General features: G+C 40.7%; 3 protein-coding genes and 1 non-coding gene across 12 annotated transcripts; 3 read left to right on the top strand and 1 right to left on the bottom strand.

Annotated features, from left to right (window-relative positions):
- Positions 1-1,026: 1,026 nt before the first annotated feature.
- LOC101070262 (inter-alpha-trypsin inhibitor heavy chain H3-like) lies at positions 1,027-7,738 on the top strand. The gene is made up of 22 exons (XM_029826039.1): positions 1,027-1,188; positions 1,311-1,340; positions 1,542-1,565; positions 2,161-2,315; positions 2,556-2,660; positions 2,734-2,896; positions 2,973-3,083; positions 3,167-3,295; positions 3,566-3,682; positions 3,757-3,925; positions 4,042-4,167; positions 4,331-4,512; positions 4,607-4,792; positions 4,890-5,026; positions 5,109-5,260; positions 5,380-5,412; positions 5,495-5,533; positions 6,134-6,247; positions 6,319-6,520; positions 6,603-6,775; positions 6,857-6,968; positions 7,046-7,738. Exons 1-22 carry the CDS (start codon positions 1,084-1,086, stop codon positions 7,182-7,184), a joined length of 2,703 nt encoding a protein of 900 aa, XP_029681899.1. The 5' UTR covers positions 1,027-1,083; the 3' UTR covers positions 7,185-7,738.
- A 2,647-nt stretch (positions 7,739-10,385) lies between these two features.
- On the top strand, positions 10,386-19,060 carry LOC101062864 (inter-alpha-trypsin inhibitor heavy chain H3-like). 9 transcript variants are annotated; one of them, XM_029826030.1, is made up of 27 exons: positions 10,386-10,543; positions 10,666-10,695; positions 10,897-10,920; positions 12,982-13,136; positions 13,377-13,481; positions 13,555-13,717; positions 13,794-13,904; positions 13,988-14,116; positions 14,387-14,503; positions 14,578-14,752; positions 14,871-14,996; positions 15,130-15,311; positions 15,406-15,591; positions 15,690-15,826; positions 15,909-16,060; positions 16,183-16,215; positions 16,299-16,334; positions 16,413-16,448; positions 16,527-16,565; positions 16,644-16,682; positions 16,860-16,889; positions 16,976-17,014; positions 17,506-17,619; positions 17,691-17,892; positions 17,975-18,147; positions 18,229-18,340; positions 18,418-19,060. In XM_029826030.1, exons 1-27 carry the CDS (start codon positions 10,439-10,441, stop codon positions 18,554-18,556), a joined length of 2,889 nt encoding a protein of 962 aa, XP_029681890.1. In that variant the 5' UTR covers positions 10,386-10,438; the 3' UTR covers positions 18,557-19,060. The 9 variants fall into 9 exon arrangements, with proteins under 9 accessions (XP_029681890.1, XP_029681891.1, XP_029681892.1 ...); XM_029826031.1 differs by lacking the exon at positions 16,413-16,448; XM_029826032.1 differs by lacking the exon at positions 16,644-16,682.
- On the bottom strand, positions 19,053-20,099 carry mustn1b (musculoskeletal, embryonic nuclear protein 1b). Its single transcript, XM_029826042.1, has 3 exons — positions 19,939-20,099; positions 19,733-19,856; positions 19,053-19,318 (listed from the first exon to the last, which is right to left on the bottom strand). Exons 1-3 carry the CDS (start codon positions 19,945-19,947, stop codon positions 19,209-19,211), a joined length of 243 nt encoding a protein of 80 aa, XP_029681902.1. The 5' UTR covers positions 19,948-20,099; the 3' UTR covers positions 19,053-19,208.
- trnae-cuc (transfer RNA glutamic acid (anticodon CUC)) lies at positions 19,364-19,435 on the top strand. The gene has a single exon. It is a non-coding gene; the product is annotated as a tRNA-Glu (tRNA).
- Positions 20,100-20,961: the final 862 nt, after the last annotated feature.

Genomic DNA, 20,961 nt, shown 5'->3' with positions numbered 1-20,961 from the left:
AATGTACAGAGGTCACAAAGGGTCTTTGTATGTGAGCTTTAAAGTCAGCATGAAACAACCCTTTCTGAAAGTCTGGGATTCTATTAGACATCATGCATAACATTGTGTAACTTTATGGAAAGTAATGGTTTCCCCCAGTTTTGAGTAATGCTTCTATTTCATTCAGATCGTCTGGAAGTCAAGGATTTAGGGCTGTTATGAAACCCCATATATGAGCATATTTATCAATAGGTTTTTAGCAAGACTCTTTAATGTTGTTCTTGAAACCAACCCAAAATTCTAAATTGGTCCAGGATTTCTCAGGTATGCATCCTCCATGTTGAGGAATGAGTCCAGTATGTTGTGATGCAGGGTTTGCTGTAGGCTGCCGCCCTTTTTTGATAATGTGAGCAAACTGTTGATTCTTCTAAACTGCACAGTGTTCTTGTTAATTGCTCTCCTGTTGTTAATTGCACACACACACACACGCGCACGCACACACACACACACACACACACACACACACACACACACACACACATATATATGGTTTTCTTAATTTGCTTTAAGGTTTAGGAAAAAAAACATCAAAGATTCTGATGCATAAATGGTGTTGGAAGAAAGTACAAATAGATTACTTCTATGATTCTCATCTGAAGAGGTTTAAAAAGTCCACAGCGTGGGTGAATATAGTTCAAACCAAACTACTTTTACAGTTGTGCAAGTCCAGCGGACGGCTGCTCTTCGGTCTGTGGTTAATGGTGGTATAACCGAAGTCACTGTTGAGAACTGGGCTAAATTCCCAGTTAGGGAACTTTTGAGTAAAAAATAAAAATACTTGTGTGACAATGTGAGAAAATTGCATTAATTTACTCACTGCTGTAAATCTATATAAAGTTTAAAAAGAGAATCTCAGACTTTCTTCCACACCTTAAATATTTGTATTTGGGCTTTAGAGTCATCCTGTATGACCTCTCTCTGTACGTTGAACTCAGTTCTACAGGTCAACACTCTCAAAAATACTTGCTGTCCCTCCCCTGGGTAGAGAGCAGTTTTTCTGTGGTGCAGTCGTGAAGTCAGGCACTGCTGAGGAGACGTTGGATCATGTCTGGACCTCTGGGTGTTCCAGTGCTGCTGTCGTGGGTCTGCCTCTGGCTCTCCTGGCAGGCTCAAGGAGCTCTGATCATTTCTGGGATCCCCAAATCTCTGGTAAATAACAACTTTTGTGCAGATTTTAAAAATCTGTACTCCTCTAAATTTCTACATTTACAATATTATTTGTCCCAACTTTCCGTAATTTTATCCTCCCTCCTCCTGTTTTTCGATCTTAGGAGACAAATGGAGCAGCCAGATTACTGCAGGTATTTAAACTTTCAGACAATTCAATTTATTGTATTCTAGCAAAACAACAATATATAAATGATTTCAACTTTAGATATCTTTTTTGCATTGCTCCCTCAAGCTTTGACAACCGTCATCTTAAAATCATCCCAGTCTTTTGATTTTAATTAATATTGCTTGGTGAAGTTGTCTGAGTTTCCATTTTTCTTTTTATTTTACAGAAAAGAAATGCAGATGTAGGAACGGTAAGAAAATAGACTTTTTTCCAAGATTGCGAAATGTTTGGTTTGGCTCAAGACCAACTTTGTTTAGCCTTTTAACTCCCCTGAACATGTAGACACAACATGATAAAAAAAAAATCAGTCAACAAAAAAATAAATGGTGTGTGGGTTTACTTTACTGTTAGAAACATCACATTGCGAAATAAATCATGCAAATAAAAGCAAAGTCTGTGAACAAAATCTACAAATTATTTACCAGGAATATTGAGTCATAGGAAGCAGTCACCTTAAAAGGCAGGATCAATCGAGTGTGTGTGTGTGCGTGCGTGTGTGTGTGTGTGTGTGTGTGTGTGTGTGTTAGAGAGAGATTTGAAAACAAATATTCTATTCAAAAATATGAGTATAAAACAAATAGTGAACTAAACCTAGACTTTGGTCGGCGCCCAGACTGACTCACCCCGGTTGTCGCATGAAATCACCATCAAAGTGGAATCTTTGACGCAGTGTCTTAAACGGTTTTGGCAAGAAACATTTGATGAGCTTATATTTAAACACACCGGCTTTGATCAGAGCCTATAAAAGCACTGCTCGTGCTCATATTTCCCTCACTGCGTCTCAGGTGGAGGTCCACAGTTTCACAGTGGACTGCGCGGTGAGGTCTCGTTTCGCTCGCACTATCATGACCTCAACGGCCATCAACAAAGGAAACGCTGCCCGTGAGATCTCCTTCGAGGTGGAGCTGCCAAAGACTGCCTTCATCAGCAACTTCAGCATGTCAGTGTGTCTCTACTCTGATTCCATATTGTTCCACCAGTCTTTTCCTTCAATGTCTAATTTTCCCCTCACAAATGCATGTTTTTATTAAAACTGACAATGATCCTAAGGGAAAAGTCAGACTCAAAAGCAGCATTTATTGTTTTATTTTAATGTCCACTTCAGATGTGAAGTAGGCATTTTAGTTCTTTTTAAAAAAAATACAGAATATCAATTGTGCTGATCTTTTCATCCTTACAGGGAAATTGAAGAGCAGGTTTATGTTGGACAAGTCAAGGAGAAAGAGAAAGCCAAGCAACAGTATGACAAGGCTGTTTCTGCAGGGAAAACAGCAGGACTGGTCAAGTGAGATTTAAAGATAAGGCATATAGTATTGCCATCAGTAGCTGTTAGAGATGTAATGTGTGCTGCTTTACAGGGCTTCTGGGAGAAAGATGGAGAAGTTTTCAGTGTCTGTCAACATTGCGAGCAACAGTAAGGTGACCTTCGTTCTGACGTATGAGGAGCTTCTTCAGAGGACACTCGGCCAGTATGAGATTGTGATTCGAGTCAAACCCAAAGAGCCCGTGCAGGAGTTTAAGGTTAACTAATGTTCCACTGACAGCAGGTATTCTAAATGGTTAGTTTTCATCATAAATGTCCTGTCTCTGTCTGCAGATTGTGTCAAATATCTTTGAACCTCAGGGTATTTCTTATATTGATGCACACGCAACCTTCTTGACCAATGACCTGCTTCCCCTGGTGGAGAAAACAGTTACAGATAAAAAGGTGTCTGCGTCTACAGGCCTGGTTATCTTTTGTCCCTTTGTCCTTCTTTTGGATGCTAAATACGATCTCGTTCACACACTCAGGCACACATCAGTTTCTCACCAACTATAGAACAGCAGAGGAAGTGTCCGGACTGCCCTGGAACAATTATTGATGGAGATTTTATCATCAAGTATGATGTGAACCGAGACAAGAACCTCGGAGATATTCAGGTCAGTTATTCACATGGACTAGATGTGGACTTTGTCTGGGCCACCTCTTGTCCTTTCATGACATTTTTATCTTACGTGTCTTCTTTTAACATGGCTGTAGTGGCTCAGGAGTGACCCTGGCTGGTGGAGTTGGTTCCTTTTCCCATCTGATAACTAACGATTTTACTCTATTTTATTGACAACATGTTTGGCATTCTCGTCTATCGCAATGATTCCCTAATTCTTTCCCCTCCAAAACAAACACTGCTTTCATGAATCTGTCTCCTTTAGATTGCAAACGGATACTTTGTGCACTTCTTTGCTCCAAAAGACCTGACAAGACTTCCGAAAAATGTGGTGTTTGTGATAGACAGGAGTGGCTCAATGTCTGGAACAAAGATGCAGCAGGTGAGTGGTTCTGACCATTTAATATGCCTCTGCCAGTCGTGCCTGAGTCTGACCTCCCCTCCATCATTGTTTAGACACGAGAGGCAATGATAAAAATCCTTGAAGACCTCCACCCCGAAGACCACTTTGGAATCATCCAGTTTGACCACTCAGTGGATTCTTGGAGGAACTCGCTCAGTCTGGCAACTGAGGAAAACATCTCTGAAGCCATGGCCTACGTCAAGAAAATCGCAGAAAATGGATGTAAACAAAATAGCAATTGTCTCGTGTTTGGTGATGAAGGGCAACTGTGTTTTAGTCAAATAAGTCATAAAATTCAACTGTGTTCATTTAAAAAAGAGCAATTGTTTTTCTTCAAGTTACCGATATCAATGCTGCGGTACTGAAAGCAGTGGACATGCTGGTGACTGACAGGAAAGCTAAGAGGCTTCCAGAGAAGAGCATGGATATGATTATACTACTGACTGATGGAGATCCAACGTCAGGTGAGGATCAAAAGTGTAACTGAGATATAACCTGTTCTGTACTGTACTATACTATACTATACTATACTATACTATACTATACTATACTATACTATACTATACTATACTATACTATCAATGTCGCTGACATTTTCCATTTTTCTCATGTTGAATGTAAATATAGGAGAAACTAGGGTCCCAGTGATTCAACAAAATGTGAGAAACGCTATTGGTGGGAACATGTCACTGTACGGGCTCGGTTTTGGCAATGACGTAGACTACGGCTTCCTGGATGTGATGAGCAGAGAGAACAAAGGGTTAGCCCGCAGGATATATACGGGAGCAGACGCTGCACTTCAACTTCAGGTGGAGAGTTTAAGCTTTGAGGCTGTATGTTTGAGGACCATTTCATGTTCTCCCACAATTGTGGACTCAGACTGGATGTGTGTATCTTTCGCAGGGCTTCTACGATGAGGTCTCCAGTCCACTGCTTTTAGACGTGGATCTGCGTTATCCTGACAATGCAGTGGAATCCTTGACCACCAATCACTTCAGTCAGCTGTTCAACGGCTCAGAGATCATCGTGGCTGGTCGACTGACAGACAATGACATTGATAACTTCCCGGTGGAAGTGTATGGTCAGGGGGTGAGGGGACGAAGAAAGCAGGAAATCAGTCCAGAGATGGAGAGTATACAAACACTTTTGATGAATTGTATTTCCTTTCTTTTTATTTCATCGGTAGTTCGATGACTTCAGTGAGATAGGTCAATTCAGTGCCGTGGACTGGAGTGTGATGTACCCAGAAGATGATTACATTTTTGGGGATTTCACTGAGCGTCTCTGGGCCTACCTCACCATCCAGCAGCTCCTGGAGAAAAGGTCAGAGCGTGTGCCGGCTCAAGAACAGATGCTTGAATATGAGGTGTCTCATATGGCAACTTTCACCATTTCTCTTCTGCAGCAAAACCGGTGCTGCAGATGAGAAAGCCAATGCCACAGCCAAAGCCCTGGACATGTCTCTGCAATACAGCTTTGTCACCCCCCTCACCTCCATGGTGGTCACCAAGCCTGAAGCTGATGACAGTCCTATGATCGCTGACAAGCTGACTGAAGGTGATACAAGGCTGAGAATATTTCTTTGAAACAAATGTTCTGTCTGCAGAAACTTAAAAAACCCCACACATAATGTAAGTAAAGGAAATAATTATTCTATTTTTTCTGCTATTCAACAGAGCAAAGACAACAAGCTGAAAGGAGTGGTGGGGGTAAGAAAACTTTAAATAGGTTTTTTTTCCAGTTTTTTTTGGTTTTGTTTTTTTTTACAATTTTTCATTCATTTCTTTCCAGTGTCTCATTACAGACCCAGCACACCACCCACTTATTTCGGTGAGTACATTTTTAGTAAAGTAAATTATAGATTAATAGTACAAATATTTTCAAGGAGGAGGTAGCTGGGGAGAGGGAAGTATGGGCTTCTCTCCTTAGGCTGCTGCCCCCGCGACCCGACCCCGGATAAGCGGTAGAGAATGGATGGATGGATGGAAATATTTTCAAGTTGTCTGTCTGCTGCAAAATAAAAACCTTATGTCAGATTAATGGCTAAGAATCTGAGCATGAATTTTCCAGCTTTTGATTTTATCTAAAAATTCCACAACTATACCTGTTTAAAGATAGACGTGGATAACTACAGCCTGTGTCATGTAATACTAGAAAAATAAAACAATATTTTAAAGATATGGCACAGAAAGTTAAGAAATGGCTCATATAAAATGACAGACTGAATAATAATCACCATTGATAACAAAAGAGTTCGTAGCTGTGAAAATGCTAACTAGTGTTTGCAGACAGTGTGTCTGTCATCCTGTGTCTGCATGTCAGTGGCATACCTGCGCCTTTAGCATAGTACTCTCTGCATTTTAGCATTGAGTTTCTGAAGATAGAGCATGTGGTTACATTAATCACGTAATACATCATTATCGTCTCTAGTGGATGGAGATCCTCATTTCATGATTGAGCTCCCTGACAAAAACGACGCTCTGTGCTTCAACATCAATGACAAACCAGGAACTATTTTCAACCTGGTCAGAGACCCCGTATCAGGTCAGACTTGAGCGGCATTTACTTTGTTCACACAGTTTGTGTAGATTTCTGAGGCCAGTGTTTGTCTTCAGGTATTTTGGTCAACGGCCAGATTATTGGAGACAAGAAAATCCCCCCTGATGGTGTCATTAACACGTACTTTTACCGCTTTGGCATCACCCGCTGGACTCTGGGGGTGAGGCTGGAGGTGAACACAGAGTTCATCACAGTGTACCAGGGCGGCGAAAGGATCAAGCTGTTGTGGTCTGCACCATCGTCTCTGAAAGGTCCCAAGTAAGTGGATCATCCACTTCAGTCAGTCTATGCCCCTACTTCATCACCATTAAACTAAACGTCCTTCCATTATCATCTCTAGCGTGGATATGGTGCTGACTAAGGATCGTAGCTTGATGGTGACGCTAAAAGACTCTGTGAAGTTTGTCATTCTGCTACACAAAGTGTGGGAGAAGCACCCGTATCACAGGGATTACTTAGGCTTCTACACCCTGGACAGCCACTTGCTGTCCCCCTCCGCTCATGGATTACTAGGTAAAACGAGCACATCTGAAAGTAGATGATTTTGCTCCTTCAGCATAGCTGGTTAATCCAATATGGTCTATCTTCCTCCAGGTCAATTCTATCACGGTATTGAATATGAGGTGTCGGACCTGCATCCAGGCGAGGTCCCAGGGAAACCAGATGCCACCATGTTCGTCAAAGGGCAGCAACTGAACGTGACCAGGTATGTCGAATGAGTCCGGAAGTCATATGGATTTCAGGAACTATTTGCTCTTGAAATATTACCATTTGTGTCCACAGAGGATGGCAGAGAGACTTCAGGAATGATGTGAAGAATGGAGAAAATGTGCCCTGCTGGTTCATTCATAATAATGGGACAGGAATCATTGATGGAGATGCAAGCGATTATATTGTGTCTGGTCTTTTTAAAACCACTTAAGAGCCAAATTACACACAAATGTCGTCCTGTGTGGACCAAATGATGGCAAGACCATTGTTAGAACTGCAATTATCTCTTCATCTTGTTAGCAACAAAATAAAATGTTGTCCTTAAAGGTGATGCATCAACAGCATCTTTATGCAAGAAATAGAAACACAGCACAAGTATAAATCATGTACTACAATGAAATGCATTAATAGAACAAAATGTACAGACATGTTAACTTTAGCAACAAAGGTGTAAGGAAATTGTCCATCTTTCAAATGTCCATCTTTCTTTTTTGGACATTATTCAAAGTGAATAGTACTGCCTGCTGTTATGCAGAGGTGTTAAAACCAGTTTTACCAGGGCCCCAACAATCAGGGTTTTGTTTAAAATCTCAGCTCCTGTTAAAAACTTAGCTTTCTATTATTTGCTGCAAAGAACTTCCATCTGGGAAAGCATGGAAAGATTATTTATTTGTGGAAAATATTCAAATAAAAATGAAAAAGCAAACTGTCAAAACAGTGAAAATGTAATCAGTTGCATGAAATTAAAGTGAAGTCAAATTTGAATATTGGTGCAAAAATAGATGTTTTCAATATTCATAGGTACTAGTAGCATCAAAAAGAATTTGTTAGTTAAATGCATTAGTGCAAATGTTTCACCCTGCAGTCTTTACTTGCTAAAAACACTGCCTCCAGAAGCTTTTGGGTTATGATCCAAGCACGTCAGGGAACATTTAAAAAAAAAAATATATATATATTACGTTAAAGTATCCATTACCCACGATTTACCTATTCAATCTTGTTGCTTTAATCTACAGAGCTGATGAGTTAGCCTTAGCGAAAATATGAATTAAACAGAACTTTTACATCTTTGGCTTATTTAAAATCCTTAAGTAGTTTACCTTAGTGAACTACCGACTGTGTATGTTGTTAAACATGCATTAATGTCTAATATGTTTGTCAACGGAAACAACAATTATTTAAAGCATTACTCACCACACTCAACCATGACCTCATAGGTCTTACTCTTAACCTCGCCCTTCAGTCCCAGTTCACTGCGAGCTCCTTTCAGGTCCTCCTCCTTCATTGGGGGACGTTTTTTCTTCTTTATTTCACCTGACTGTTTAATGAAATGGAAATGTGGCGAGTTCCTGAATCTATCAGGAGGAGTGGAGAGGGAGGAGTCTCAACACACACAAAACAAGCCGTCAGATGCGCACCTTCATTGAGCTCACATCTCGAGATCACCCTTCACTATCATCAAGTTCATTTCTATTATTTGGCAAGTGTTTTCTGTATGCAAGCATTGGACAAACAATCAAAATATCTTGTCAAATAAACTCTTTACCAAAGTCAGAGCATCTCTGTTGGAAGTGACCAGGGCTCCCTGAACTTGACCGAGATGCCCAATGCAGACCCACAACAGCACAACTCTCCATGCTGCAGGCATGGCTGGGAAACAGACCTTCTCCCTCAGAGTGGCTGAAAACAAGGGAAGTGGGAATTCCAAGCATGTGGGGCTCAACTCCTACTCCGCCCACATGTGCAACAGAAGGCGGGAGCATGTTGTTTATGTCAGTGAGTGTGCGTGAATTCCCATAAGTTGTGCGTCAGAGGGTGGATTTTTTTTTTTCATACCATCTTTTCCTAACTTGCCCATCCACTGCTATATTTTACGGGGAAATGCTGCCCCATTCTCCCTTCAAGCTCAGTTCCTGTACCATAGGTCTAGGAGCATGAAGGCGGGGCTCAGTATTCTAGTTGGTCCCACACTCTTCTGCACACATATACCTCAGATGATGTTCCTGACTACTGCTGGAGACACATACACAACTTAAGGGTCACAGTCCCAAGTGAACAGCTCACCGCAGGGCCCAATGCATGCAGACATGTCACTTGGTTGTTCTGGGGACAGGAAGGTATTTCAGGAGTGAAAGGTTCCTGAAAACCACAAGACCTCTAGACTCAATCAACATACCAGGTCATATTCACTTGGGGAGGAAGAGGGACCATATGAGATTAAATAGTTAAGCTGCTGGAGTGAAAGCAAAGATGTGGGCATTTTACCTAGTAATGGAGGGGGACAGCAAGTCTATCCAGAGATTTTCTTGAGCATCAACTCCAGGAATGATTCAACATCTCCTCAGCAGTGCCTGCCTTCACTACTGCTTCACAGAAAAACAAGGTGAGGGACAGCAAGTGTTTTGGGGAACATCAACCAACAGAGCTGATATCAATGTACAGAGGTCACAAAGGGTCTTTGTATGTGAGCTTTAAAGTCAGCATGAAACAACCCTTTCTGAAAGTCTGGGATTCTATTAGACATCATGCATAACAATTTGTAACTTTATGGAAAGTAATGGTTTCCCCCTGTTTTGAGTAATGCTTCTATTTCAATCAGATCGTCTGGAAGTCAAGGATTTAGGGCTGTTATGAAACCCCATATATAGGCATATTTATCAAATAGGTTTTTAGCAAGACTCTTTAATGTTGTTCTTGAAACCAACCCAAAATTCTAAATTGGTCCAGGATTTCTCAGGTATGCATCCTCCATGTTGACGAATGAGTCCAGTATGTTGTGATGCAGGGTTTGCTGTAGGCTGCCGCCCTTTTTTGATAGTGTGAGCAAACTGTTGGTTCTTCTAAACTGCACAGTGTTCTTGTTAATTGCTCTCCTGTTGTTAATTGCACACACACACACACACACACACACACACACACACACACACACACACCGGTATATATGATTTTTTAAATTTTCTTTAAGGTTTAGGAAAAAAACATCAAAGATACTGATTTATAAATGGTGTTGGAAGAAAGTACAAATAGATTACTTCTATGATTCTCATCTGAAGAGGATTAAAAAGTCCACAGCGTGGGTGAATATAGTTCAAGCCAAACTGCTTTTACAGTTGTGCAAGTCCAGCGGACGGCTGCTCTTTGGTCTGTGGATAATGGTGGTATAACCGAAGTCACTGTTGAGAACTAGGCTAAATTCCCAGTTAGAGAACTTTTGAGTAAAAAATAAAAATACTTGTGTGACAATGTGAGAAAATTGCATTAATTTACATACTGCTGTAAATCTATATAAAGTTTAAAAACTTATATTTGGGCTTTAGAGTCGTCCTGTATGACCTCTCTCTGTACGTTGAACTCAGTTCTACAGGTCAACACTCTCAAAAATACTTGCTGTCCCTCCCCTGGGTAGAGAGCAGTTTTTCTGTGGTGCAGTCGTGAAGTCAGGCACTGCTGAGGAGACGTTGGATCATGTCTGGACCTCTGGGTGTTCCAGTGCTGCTGTCGTGGGTCTGCCTCTGGCTCTCCTGGCAGGCTCAAGGAGCTCTGATAATTTCTGGGATCCCCAAATCTCTGGTAAATAACAACTTTTGTGCAGATTTTAAAAATCTGTACTCCTCTAAATTTCTACATTTACAATATTATTTGCCCCAACTTTCCGTAATTTTATCCTCCCTCCTCCTGTTTTTCGATCTTAGGAGACAAATGGAGCAGCCAGATTACTGCAGGTATTTAAACTTTCAGACAATTCAATTTATTGTATTCTAGCAAAACAACAATATATAAATGATTTCAACTTTAGATATCTTTTTTGCATTGCTCCCTCAAGCTTTGACAACCATCATCTTAAAATCATCCCAGTCTTTTGATTTTAATTAATATTGCTTGGTGAAGTTGTCTGAGTTTCCATTTTTATTTTTATTTTACAGAAAAGAAATGCAGATGTAGGAACGGTAAGAAAATACACTTTTTTCCAAGATTGCGAAATGTTTGGTTTTACTGTTAGAAACAACACTTTGTGAAATTAATCATGCAAATAAAAGCAAAGTCTGTGAACAAAATCTATAAATTATTTACCAGGAATATTGAGTCATAGGAAGCAGTCACCTTAAAAGGCAGGATCAATCGAGTGAGTGTGTGTGTGTGTGTGTGTGTGCGTGTGTGCGTGTGTGTGTGTGTGTGTGCGCATTTGTGTTGGAGAGAGATTTGAAAGCAAATGACGCAGTGTCTTAAACGGGTTTTGGCAAGAAACATTTGATGAACTTATTTAATTCAATTCAATTCAATCTTTATTTATATGGCACTTTTCATACGCTAGGTAGCACAAAGTGCCTCACAAAGGATAAAAACAGCAAAGAGAACAAGAGAATCAAGAAAAGGACACACACACACACACATGCATACAACACACTTACACACACACCCACACACATAAACAAGCTGAGGCAAGCTGAGACATGGCTGGGCACCGAGACCTGAGGCGAAGGAGACGCCACCTTTGGAGGCCCACCAGGCCGAGGGAGGTCACGGTCCGTGACCACAGGTGGTACCGCCACAAAGACCACCCCGACCCGGACAGACCGGAGGCTCCACACCAAAGCACAGAGCCCCCTAACCACCCAGGCCAGAGTCGACAATGGGACAGCACCCCCAGCGGTAGACCGGAAACATCTCCCAGCCTGGCAGGCCCCCATGAGGAAACACCATGAGGAAACACTGGAGCTAAAAACTGAAGGACTAAAAAAGTAAATGGGATAAAAGGTATAAAAGCTAAAAACTAAGGAACTAAGAATTGAAGGAGTAAAACAGTACTAAGACTAAAACAGACTGAAACAGTAAATGGGATAAAAGACTAAAAACTGAGAATAACAACTGAGGGAGTAAAACAGTACTAAGACTAAAACAGACTAAAACAGTAAATGGGATAAAAGGTGTAAAGACTAAAAACTGAGAAACTAAGAACTCAGGGAGTAAAACAGTAAAAGTATCAAGTAAAATAAGGATAAGACATAAAAAAGCATGAGGACATAAAAGAAATTAAAAATAATCAGAAAATCAGTTAAAGGCCTGATTAAAAAGGTGTGTCTTGAGCCTCTTTTTAAAAATCTCAAGAGTGTCTGTGGCCCTGAGGTTCTCCGGCAGGCTGTTCCACAGTCGGGGACCATAATAACAGAAGGCCGCTTCCCCGTGCGTTTTAGTGCTTACTTGTGGAATGGTTAAAAGGCCGGTGCCGGAGGACCTCAGAGTCCGTGAGGGTTGATAGAATAAAAGCAGGTCAGATAAATAAGTCGGGCCAAGACCATTAAGACATTTAAAAACTAATAAAAGAACCTTAAAATCGACCCTGAAACGCACGGGTAGCCAATGCAGCGATTCTAAAACCGGTGTGATGTGCTCCCGCCCTCTGGTCCTCGTCAGCACTCGTGCAGCTGAGTTTTGTAATAATTGTAGGTTAGAAATGCTCTTTTTTGGAAGACCAGAGAGCAGGGCATTACAATAATCTAAACGACAAGAGATAAAAGCGTGCATCAGCACCTCCGTGCTGGCCTGAGAGAGAAACGGGCGGACTCTGGCTATATTCTTCAGGTGGTAAAAACCTACCTTTGTTATGTTTTTGATGTGTGGAATAAAACTAAGCTCAGAGTCAAAGATCACACCCAGATTTTTTACAAATTGAGATGGAAGTTTCTCTCTCTGACCTTCAGGACCAATGACTAAGACTTCTGTTTTGTCCTGGTTGAGCTGTAGGAAGTTTTCTGCCATCCATGACTGGATATCTAGAATACAGTTAAAAAGGGCATCAACTGGCCCTGTGTCATCAGGAGCCACGGCGATGTACAGCTGCGTATCGTCAGCATAGCTGTGGAAGCTGATGCCGTGGCTCCTGATGACGTCCCCAAGAGGAAGCATGTAAAGATTAAAAAGGGTTGGACCTAAACTTATATTTAAACACACCAGCTTTGATCAGAAACTATAAAAGCACTGCTTGTGCTCATATCCTCACTGCGTCTCAGGTGGAGGTCCACAGTTTCACAGTGGACTGCGCGGTGAGGTCTCGTTTCGCTCGCACTATCATGACCTCAACGGCCATCAACAAAGGAAACGCTGCCCGTGAGATCTCCTTCGAGGTGGAGCTGCCAAAGACTGCCTTCATCATCAACTTCAGCATGTCAGTGTGTCTCTACTCTGATTCCATATTGTTCCACTAGTCTTTTCCTTCAATGTCTAATTTTCCCCTCACAAATGCATGTTTTTATTAAAACTGACAATGATCCTAAGGGAAAGGTCAGACTCAAAAGCAACATTTATTGTTTTATTTTACTGTCCACTTCAGATGTGAAGTAGGCATTTTAGTTCTTTTTAAAAAAAATACAGAATATCAATTGTGCTGATCTTTTCATCCTTACAGGGAAATTGAAGAGCAGGTTTATGTTGGACAAGTCAAGGAGAAAGAGAAAGCCAAGCAACAGTATGACAAGGCTGTTTCTGCAGGGAAAACAGCAGGACTGGTCAAGTGAGATTTAAAGATAAGGCATATAGTATTGCCATCAGTAGCTGTTGGAGATGTAATGTGTGCTGCTTTACAGGGCTTCTGGGAGAAAGATGGAGAAGTTTTCAGTGTCTGTCAACATTGCGAGCAACAGTAAGGTGACCTTCGTTCTGACGTATGAGGAGCTTCTTCAGAGGACACTCGGCCAGTATGAGATTGTGATTCGAGTCAAACCCAAAGAGCCCGTGCAGGAGTTTAAGGTTAACTAATGTTCCACTGACAGCAGGTATTCTAAATGGTTAGTTTTCATCATAAATGTCCTGTCTCTGTCTGCAGATTGTGTCAAATATCTTTGAACCTCAGGGCATTTCTTATATTGATGCACACGCAACCTTCTTGACCAATGACCTGCTTCCCCTGGTGGAGAAAACAGTTACAGATAAAAAGGTGTCTGCGTCTACAGGCCTGGTTATCTTTTGTCCCTTTGTCCTTCTTTTGGATGCTAAATACGATCTCGTTCACACACTCAGGCACACATCAGTTTCTCACCAACTATAGAACAGCAGAGGAAGTGTCCGGACTGCCCTGGAACAATTATTGATGGAGATTTTATCATCAAGTATGATGTGAACCGAGAGAAGAACCTCGGAGATATTCAGGTCAGTTCTTCACATGGACTAGATGTGGACTTTGTCTGGGCCACCTCTTGTCCTTTCATGACATTTTTATCTTACGTGTCTTCTTTTAACATGGCTGTAGTGGCTCAGGAGTGACCCTGGCTGGTGGAGTTGGTTCCTTTACCCATCTGATAACTAACGATTTTACTCTATTTTATTGACAACATGTTTGGCATTCTCATCTATCGCAATGATTCCCTAATTCTATTCCCTCCAAAACAAACACTGCTTTCATGAATCTGTCTCCTTTAGATTGCAAACGGATACTTTGTGCACTTCTTTGCTCCAAAAGACCTGACAAGACTCCCAAAAAATGTGGTGTTTGTGATAGACAGGAGTGGCTCAATGTCTGGAACAAAGATGCAGCAGGTGAGTGGTTCTGACCATTTAATATGCCTCTGCCAGTCGTGCCTGAGTCTGACCTCCCCTCCATCATTGTTTAGATACAAGAGGCAATGATAAAAATCCTTGAAGACCTCCACCGCGAAGACCACTTTGGAATCATCCAGTTTGACAGCTCAGTGGATTCTTGGAGGAACTCACTCAGTCGGGCAACTGAGGAAAACATCTCTGAAGCCATGGCCTACGTCAAGAAAATCGTGATCGCAGATCGTGAATGTAAACAAAATAGCAATTGTCTCGTGTTTGGTGATAAAGGGCAACTGTGTTTTAGTCAAATAAGTCAGAAAATTCAACTGTGTTCATTTAAAAAAAAAAAAAATTGTTTTTCTTCAAGCAACCGATATCAATGCTGCGGTACTGAAAGCAGTGGACATGCTGGTGACTGACAGGGAAGCTAAGAGGCTTCCAGAGAAGAGCATCGATATGATTATACTACTGACTGATGGAAATCCAACGTCAGGTGAGGATCAAGAGTGTAACTGAGATATAACCTGTACTATACTATACTATACTATACTATACTATACTATACTATACTATACTATGAATGTAGCTGACATTTTCAATTTTTCTCATGTTGAATGTAAATATAGGAGAAACTAGGATCCCATTGATTCAAGAAAATGTGAGAAACGCTATTGGTGGGAACATGTCACTGTACGGGCTCGGTTTTGGCAATGACGTAGACTACGCCTTCCTGGATGTGATGAGCAGAGAGAACAAAGGGTTAGCCCGCAGGATATATACGGGAGCAGACGCTGCACTTCAACTTCAGGTGGAGAGTTTAAGCTTTGAGGCTGTATGTTTGAGGACCATTTCATGTTCTCCCACAATTGTGGACTCAGACTGGGTGTGTGTATCTTTCGCAGGGCTTCTACGATGAGGTCTCCAGTCCACTGCTTTTAGACGTGGATCTGCGTTATCCTGACAATGCAGTGGAATCCTTGACCACCAATCACTTCAGTCAGCTGTTCAAAGGCTCAGAGATCACCGTGGCTGGTCGACTGACAGACAATGACATTGATAACTTCCTGGTGGAAGTGTATGGTCAGGGGGTGAGGGGACGAAGAAAGCAGGAAATCAGTCCAGAGATGGAGAGTATACAAACACTTTTGATGAATTGTATTTCCTTTCTTTTGTATTTCATTGATAGTTCGAGGACTTCAGTGAGATAGGTCAATTCAGTGCCGTGGACTGGAGTGTGATGTACCCAGAAGATGATTACATTTTTGGGGATTTCACTGAGCGTCTCTGGGCCTACCTCACCATCCAGCAGCTCCTGGAGAAAAGGTCAGAGCGTGTGCCGGCTCAAGAACAGATGCTTGAATATGAGGTGTCTCATATGGCAACTTTCACCATTTCTCTTCTGCAGCAAAACCGGTGCTGCAGATGAGAAAGCCAATGCCACAGCCAAAGCCCTGGACATGTCTCTGCAATACAGCTTTGTCACCCCCCTCACGTCCATGGTGGTCACCAAGCCTGAAGCTGATGACAGTCCTATGATCGCTGACAAGCTGACTGAAGGTGATACAAGGCTGAGAATATATTTCTTTGAAACAAATGTTCTGTCTGCAGAAACTTTAAAAAAAGCCACACATAATGTAAGTAAAGGAAATAATTATTCTATTTTTTCTGCTATTCAACAGAGCAAAGACAACAGGCTGAAAGGAGTGGTGGGGGTAAGAAAACTTTAAATAGGTTTTTTCCCCAGGTTTTTTTATTTTATTTTATTTTTTACAATTTTTCATTCATTTCTTTCCAGTGTCTGATGACATACTCACCTTAACACCCATTGTTTGTGAGTACATTTTTAGTAAAGTAAATTATAGATTAATAGTACAAATATTTTTACAATTTTTAATTCATTTCTTTCCAGTGCCTGATTACATACTCACCTTAACACCCATTGTTTGTGAGTACATTTTTAGTAAAGTAAATTATAGATTAATAGTACAAATATTTTTACAATTTTTAATTCATTTCTTTCCAGTGCCTGATTACGTACTCACCTTAACACCCAATATTGTTTGTGAGTACATTTTTAGTAAAGTAAATTATAGATTAATAGTACAAATATTTTTACAATTTTTCATTCATTTCTTTCCAGTGCCTGATTACGTACTCACCTTAACACCCAATATTGTTTGTGAGTACATTTTTAGTAAAGTAAATTATAGATTAATAGTACAAATATTTTTACAATTTTTCATTCACTTCTTTCCAGGGTTTCATTCCACTTTGTCTGTACATTTTAAACTTAAAAAAACCCACACATAATGTAAGTAAAGGAAATAATTATTCTATTTTTTCTGCTGTTCAACAGTGCAAGGACAAGGTGAAAGGAGTGAAGTGTGTAAGAAAACTTTAAATACCGGTAGCTTTTTTTTTCCAGTTTTATTTTATTTTATTCTTTACAATTTTTCATTCATTTCTTTCCAGTGTCTCATTCCAGACCCAGCACACCACCCAATTATTTCGGTGAGTACATTTTTAGTAAAGTAAATTATAGATTAATAGTACAAATATTTTCAAGATGTCTGTCTGCTGCAAAATAAAAACCTTATGTCAGATTAATGGCTAAGAATCTGAGCATGAATTTTCCAGCTTTTGATTTGATCTAAAAATTCCACAACTATACCTGTTTAAAGTTAGACGTGGATAACTACAGCTTGTGTCATGTAATACTAGAAAAATAAAACAATATTTTAAAGATATGGCACAGAAAGTTAAGAAATGGCTCATAAAAAATGACAGACAGAATAATAATCACCATTGATAACAAAAGAGTTTGTAGCTGTGAAAATGCTAACTAGTGTTTGCAGACAGTGTGTCTGTCATCCTGTGTCTGCAGTACATGTCAGTGGCATACCTGCGCCTTTAGCATAGTACTCTCTGCATTTTAGCATTGAGTTTCTGAAGATAGAGCATGTGGTTACATTAATCACGTAATACATCATTATCGTCTCTAGTGGATGGAGATCCTCATTTCATGATTGAGCTCCCTGACAAAAACGACGCTCTGTGCTTCAACATCAATGACAAACCAGGAACTATTTTCAACCTGGTCAGAGACCCCGTATCAGGTCAGACTTGAGCGGCATTTACTTTGTTCACACAGTTTGTGTAGATTTCTGAGGCCAGTGTTTGTCTTCAGGTATTTTGGTCAACGGCCAGATTATTGGAGACAAGAAAATCCCCCCTGATGGTGTCATTAACACGTACTTTTACCGCTTTGGCATCACCCACTGGACTGTGGGGGTGAGGCTGGAGGTGAACACAGAGTTCATCACAGTGTACCAGGGCGGCGAAAGGATCAAGCTGTTGTGGTCTGCGCCATCGTCTCTGAAAGGTCCAAAGTAAGTGGATCATCCACTTCAGTCAGTCTATGCCCCTACTTCATCACCATTAAACTTAACGTCATTCCATTATCATCTCTAGCGTGGATATGGTGCTGACTAAGGATCGTAGCTTGATGGTGACGCTAAAAGACTCTGTGAAGTTTGTCATTCTGCTACACAAAGTGTGGGAGAAGCACCCGTATCACAGGGATTACTTAGGCTTCTACACCCTGGACAGCCACTTGCTGTCCCCCTCCGCTCATGGATTACTAGGTAAAACGAGCACATCTGAAAGTAGATGATTTCGCTCCTTCAGCATAGCTGGTTAATCCAATATGGTCCATCTTCCTCCAGGTCAATTCTATCACGGTATTGAATACGAGGTGTCGGACCTGCGTCCAGGCGAGGTCCCAGGGAAACCAGATGCCACCATGTTCGTCAAAGGGCAGCAACTGAACGTGACCAGGTATGTCGAATGAGTCCAGAAGTCATATGGATTTCAGGAACTATTTGCTCTTGAAATATTACCATTTGTGTCCACAGAGGCTGGCAGAGAGACTTCAGGAATGATGTGAAGAATGGAGAAAATGTGCCCTGCTGGTTCATTCATAATAATGGGACAGGAATCATTGATGGAAATGCAAGCGATTATATTGTGTCTGGTCTTTTTAAAACCACTTAAGAGCCAAATTACACACAAATGTCATCCTGTGTGGACCAAATGATGGCAAGACCATTGTTAGAACTGTAATTATCTCTTCATCTTGTTAGCAACAAAATAAAATTTTGTCCTTAAAGGTGATGCATCAACAGCATCTTTATACAAGAAATAGAAACACAGCACAAGTATAAATCATGTGCTACAATGAAATGCATTAATAGAACAAAATGTACAGACATGTTAACTTTAGCAACAAAGGTGTAAGGAAATTGTCCATCTTTCAATTGTCCATCTTTCTTTTTTGGACATTATTCAAAGTGAATAGTACTGCCTGCTGTTATGCAGAGGTGTTAAAACCAGTTTTACCAGGGCCCCAACAATCGGGGTTTTGTTTAAAATCCCAGCTCCTGTTTGAAACTTAGCTTTTTATTATTTGCTGCAAAGAACTTCCATCTGGGAAAGCATGGAAAGATTATTTATTTGTGGAAAATATTCAAATAAAAATGAAAAAGCAAACTATCAAAACAGTGAAAATTTAATCAGTTGCATGAAATTAAAGTCAAACTTGAATATTGGTGCAAAAATAGATGTTTTCAATATTCATAGGTACTAGTAGCATCAAAAAGAATTTGTAAGTTAAATGCATTAGTGCAAATGTTTCACCCTGCAGTGTTTACTTGCTAAAAACACTGCCTCCAGAAGCTTTTGGGTTATGATCCAAGCACGTCTCTGCTCCTGTCCGTACTCCGCTGAACACCGATGGAGCCACCTTGCCCATCCGTTCTATCAGGAATTAACAAAAATGGAAATTTGTTAATGCATGATGTGTCCCTGGTGGTCTAGTGGTTAGGATTCGGCGCTCTCACCGCCGCGGCCCGGGTTCGATTCCCGGTCAGGGAACTACTTTTCTAAAATAATATTACGTTAAAGTATCCAGGGAACTTTAAAAAAAAGAAAGAAATTACGTTAAAGTAAGTACTCCCGATTTACCTATTCAATCTTGTTGCTTTAATCTACAGAGCTGATGAGTTAGCCTTAGCAAAAATATGAATGAAACAAAACTTTTACATCTTTGGCTTATTTAAAATCCTTAAGTAGTTTACCTTAGTGAACTACCTACTGTGTATGTTGTTAAACATGCATTAATGTCTAAAATGTTTGTCAACAAAAACAACATTAATTTAAAGCATTACTCACCACACTCAACCATGACCTCATAGGTCTTACTCTTAACCTCGCCCTTCAGTCCCAGTTTACTGCGAGCTCCTTTCAGGTCCTCCTCCTTCATTGGGGGACGTTTTTTCTTCTTTATTTCACCTGACTGTCGTAAAGCAAGCAGAAATTAGATCAAGAACCTGAAAGCTACATAACTATTGAAATTCTCTTCATCAATAAAACAGTACCTGTGACATAATTCCAGTAGAACTGATTCCAGAGAACCTTCCTTCCGAAGTGACTGTGTTTCTGCTTGTCTTTGTCTACGAGCTCGTACGATACGATAGTATATATAGTCCTGGTCCAGATCCAGTGGGTCAGTCAGACTCCCAGTTTTATCCCAGTGTGCCTGTTGTCAGTGTGTATAATTAGGGGTTACGTGAGGGATGGTGCAGCTAAGTGTGGCTTCCAGCTCTCAAACCAACAGCTGATAATGCCAGACGCAACACAAGCATGCACCCCCCCCCTTACGCACACACGCACAAAAGCATTAAATCTTTCCAAAATATATTATTGAGATGTTTAAGTTCATTGAAGACTAAATCTGTTTGTGAACCATTTCCACACAATTACCACCACAACTAGTTAAATTACATCTGAGACTGGCCCTTTTCTCAGGTGAATCAAAAGAATTACATAGAACAGCAATAAAAAAAACTTTCAAATGCCCCACAATCCTGTTAATTTTCATTTTTTGCCTTGTTTGTGCCACTCTAACATTAGGAACTGCAGCCATGGTTTTTTCTGATCGTGTGATGTCTGTTGTTTGAGGGCAGGTAATCAAGTAATTTAGGAACCATTGGTCACATCTGAAACAGGATCAGTGCTGACACACAGAGCTCCAATGTAAACATATGAAGAGACACTCTCAAACTATGACTGCACTTATTCATGTTAGGCCATGAGTAAAGAAGAGTTAAGTTACATTTCTGCAAATACATTGGGCTACTCACCTTGAAACCTTGACCCACAGAAGCTCATGAGCTTCCACTCACAACATAGTGTTCAGGATTCTGCACTCTGACCGCCATGGCCTGGATTCGATTCCCGGTCGGGGAACACCTATACCGGGGCCTGTAATGCTAGTTTAAATGATCCACCTGTTTGATTGACACGTTTGATACATGTGAAACAGTCACATCTATCTGATTTCATATGCCAGTTTCACTAAAAGTCACTGCTCATGATGATTGTCTCTGACAACTAAACAG

This window comes from Takifugu rubripes, chromosome 19 (assembly GCF_901000725.2).
Source record: "Takifugu rubripes chromosome 19, fTakRub1.2, whole genome shotgun sequence".
Lineage (NCBI taxonomy): Eukaryota > Metazoa > Chordata > Actinopteri > Tetraodontiformes > Tetraodontidae > Takifugu > Takifugu rubripes.
Note: the sequence above shows the minus strand (reverse complement) of the source record. Positions and strands in the feature narration are given on the sequence as shown.

What these genes read in the sequence shown, in the direction of transcription:
- LOC101070262 (XM_029826039.1), top strand. Translation starts at nt 1,084, where the DNA reads ATGTCTGGACCTCTGGGTGTTCCAGTGCTGCTGTCGTGGGTCTGCCTC. An exon ending in TGATGGAGATCCAACGTCAG is followed by an intron (nt 4,168 to 4,330) that starts GTGAGGATCAAA and finishes ATGTAAATATAG; the next exon opens with GAGAAACTAGGGTCCCAGTG. An exon ending in CACACCACCCACTTATTTCG is followed by an intron (nt 5,534 to 6,133) that starts GTGAGTACATTT and finishes TATCGTCTCTAG; the next exon opens with TGGATGGAGATCCTCATTTC.
- LOC101062864 (XM_029826030.1), top strand. Translation starts at nt 10,439, where the DNA reads ATGTCTGGACCTCTGGGTGTTCCAGTGCTGCTGTCGTGGGTCTGCCTC. An exon ending in CTGGGATCCCCAAATCTCTG is followed by an intron (nt 10,544 to 10,665) that starts GTAAATAACAAC and finishes TTTCGATCTTAG; the next exon opens with GAGACAAATGGAGCAGCCAG. An exon ending in AGCCCGTGCAGGAGTTTAAG is followed by an intron (nt 13,718 to 13,793) that starts GTTAACTAATGT and finishes CTCTGTCTGCAG; the next exon opens with ATTGTGTCAAATATCTTTGA.
- mustn1b (XM_029826042.1), bottom strand. An exon ending in TGAGGTCATGGTTGAGTGTG is followed by an intron (nt 19,319 to 19,732) that starts GTGAGTAATGCT and finishes AATTCCTGATAG; the next exon opens with AACGGATGGGCAAGGTGGCT.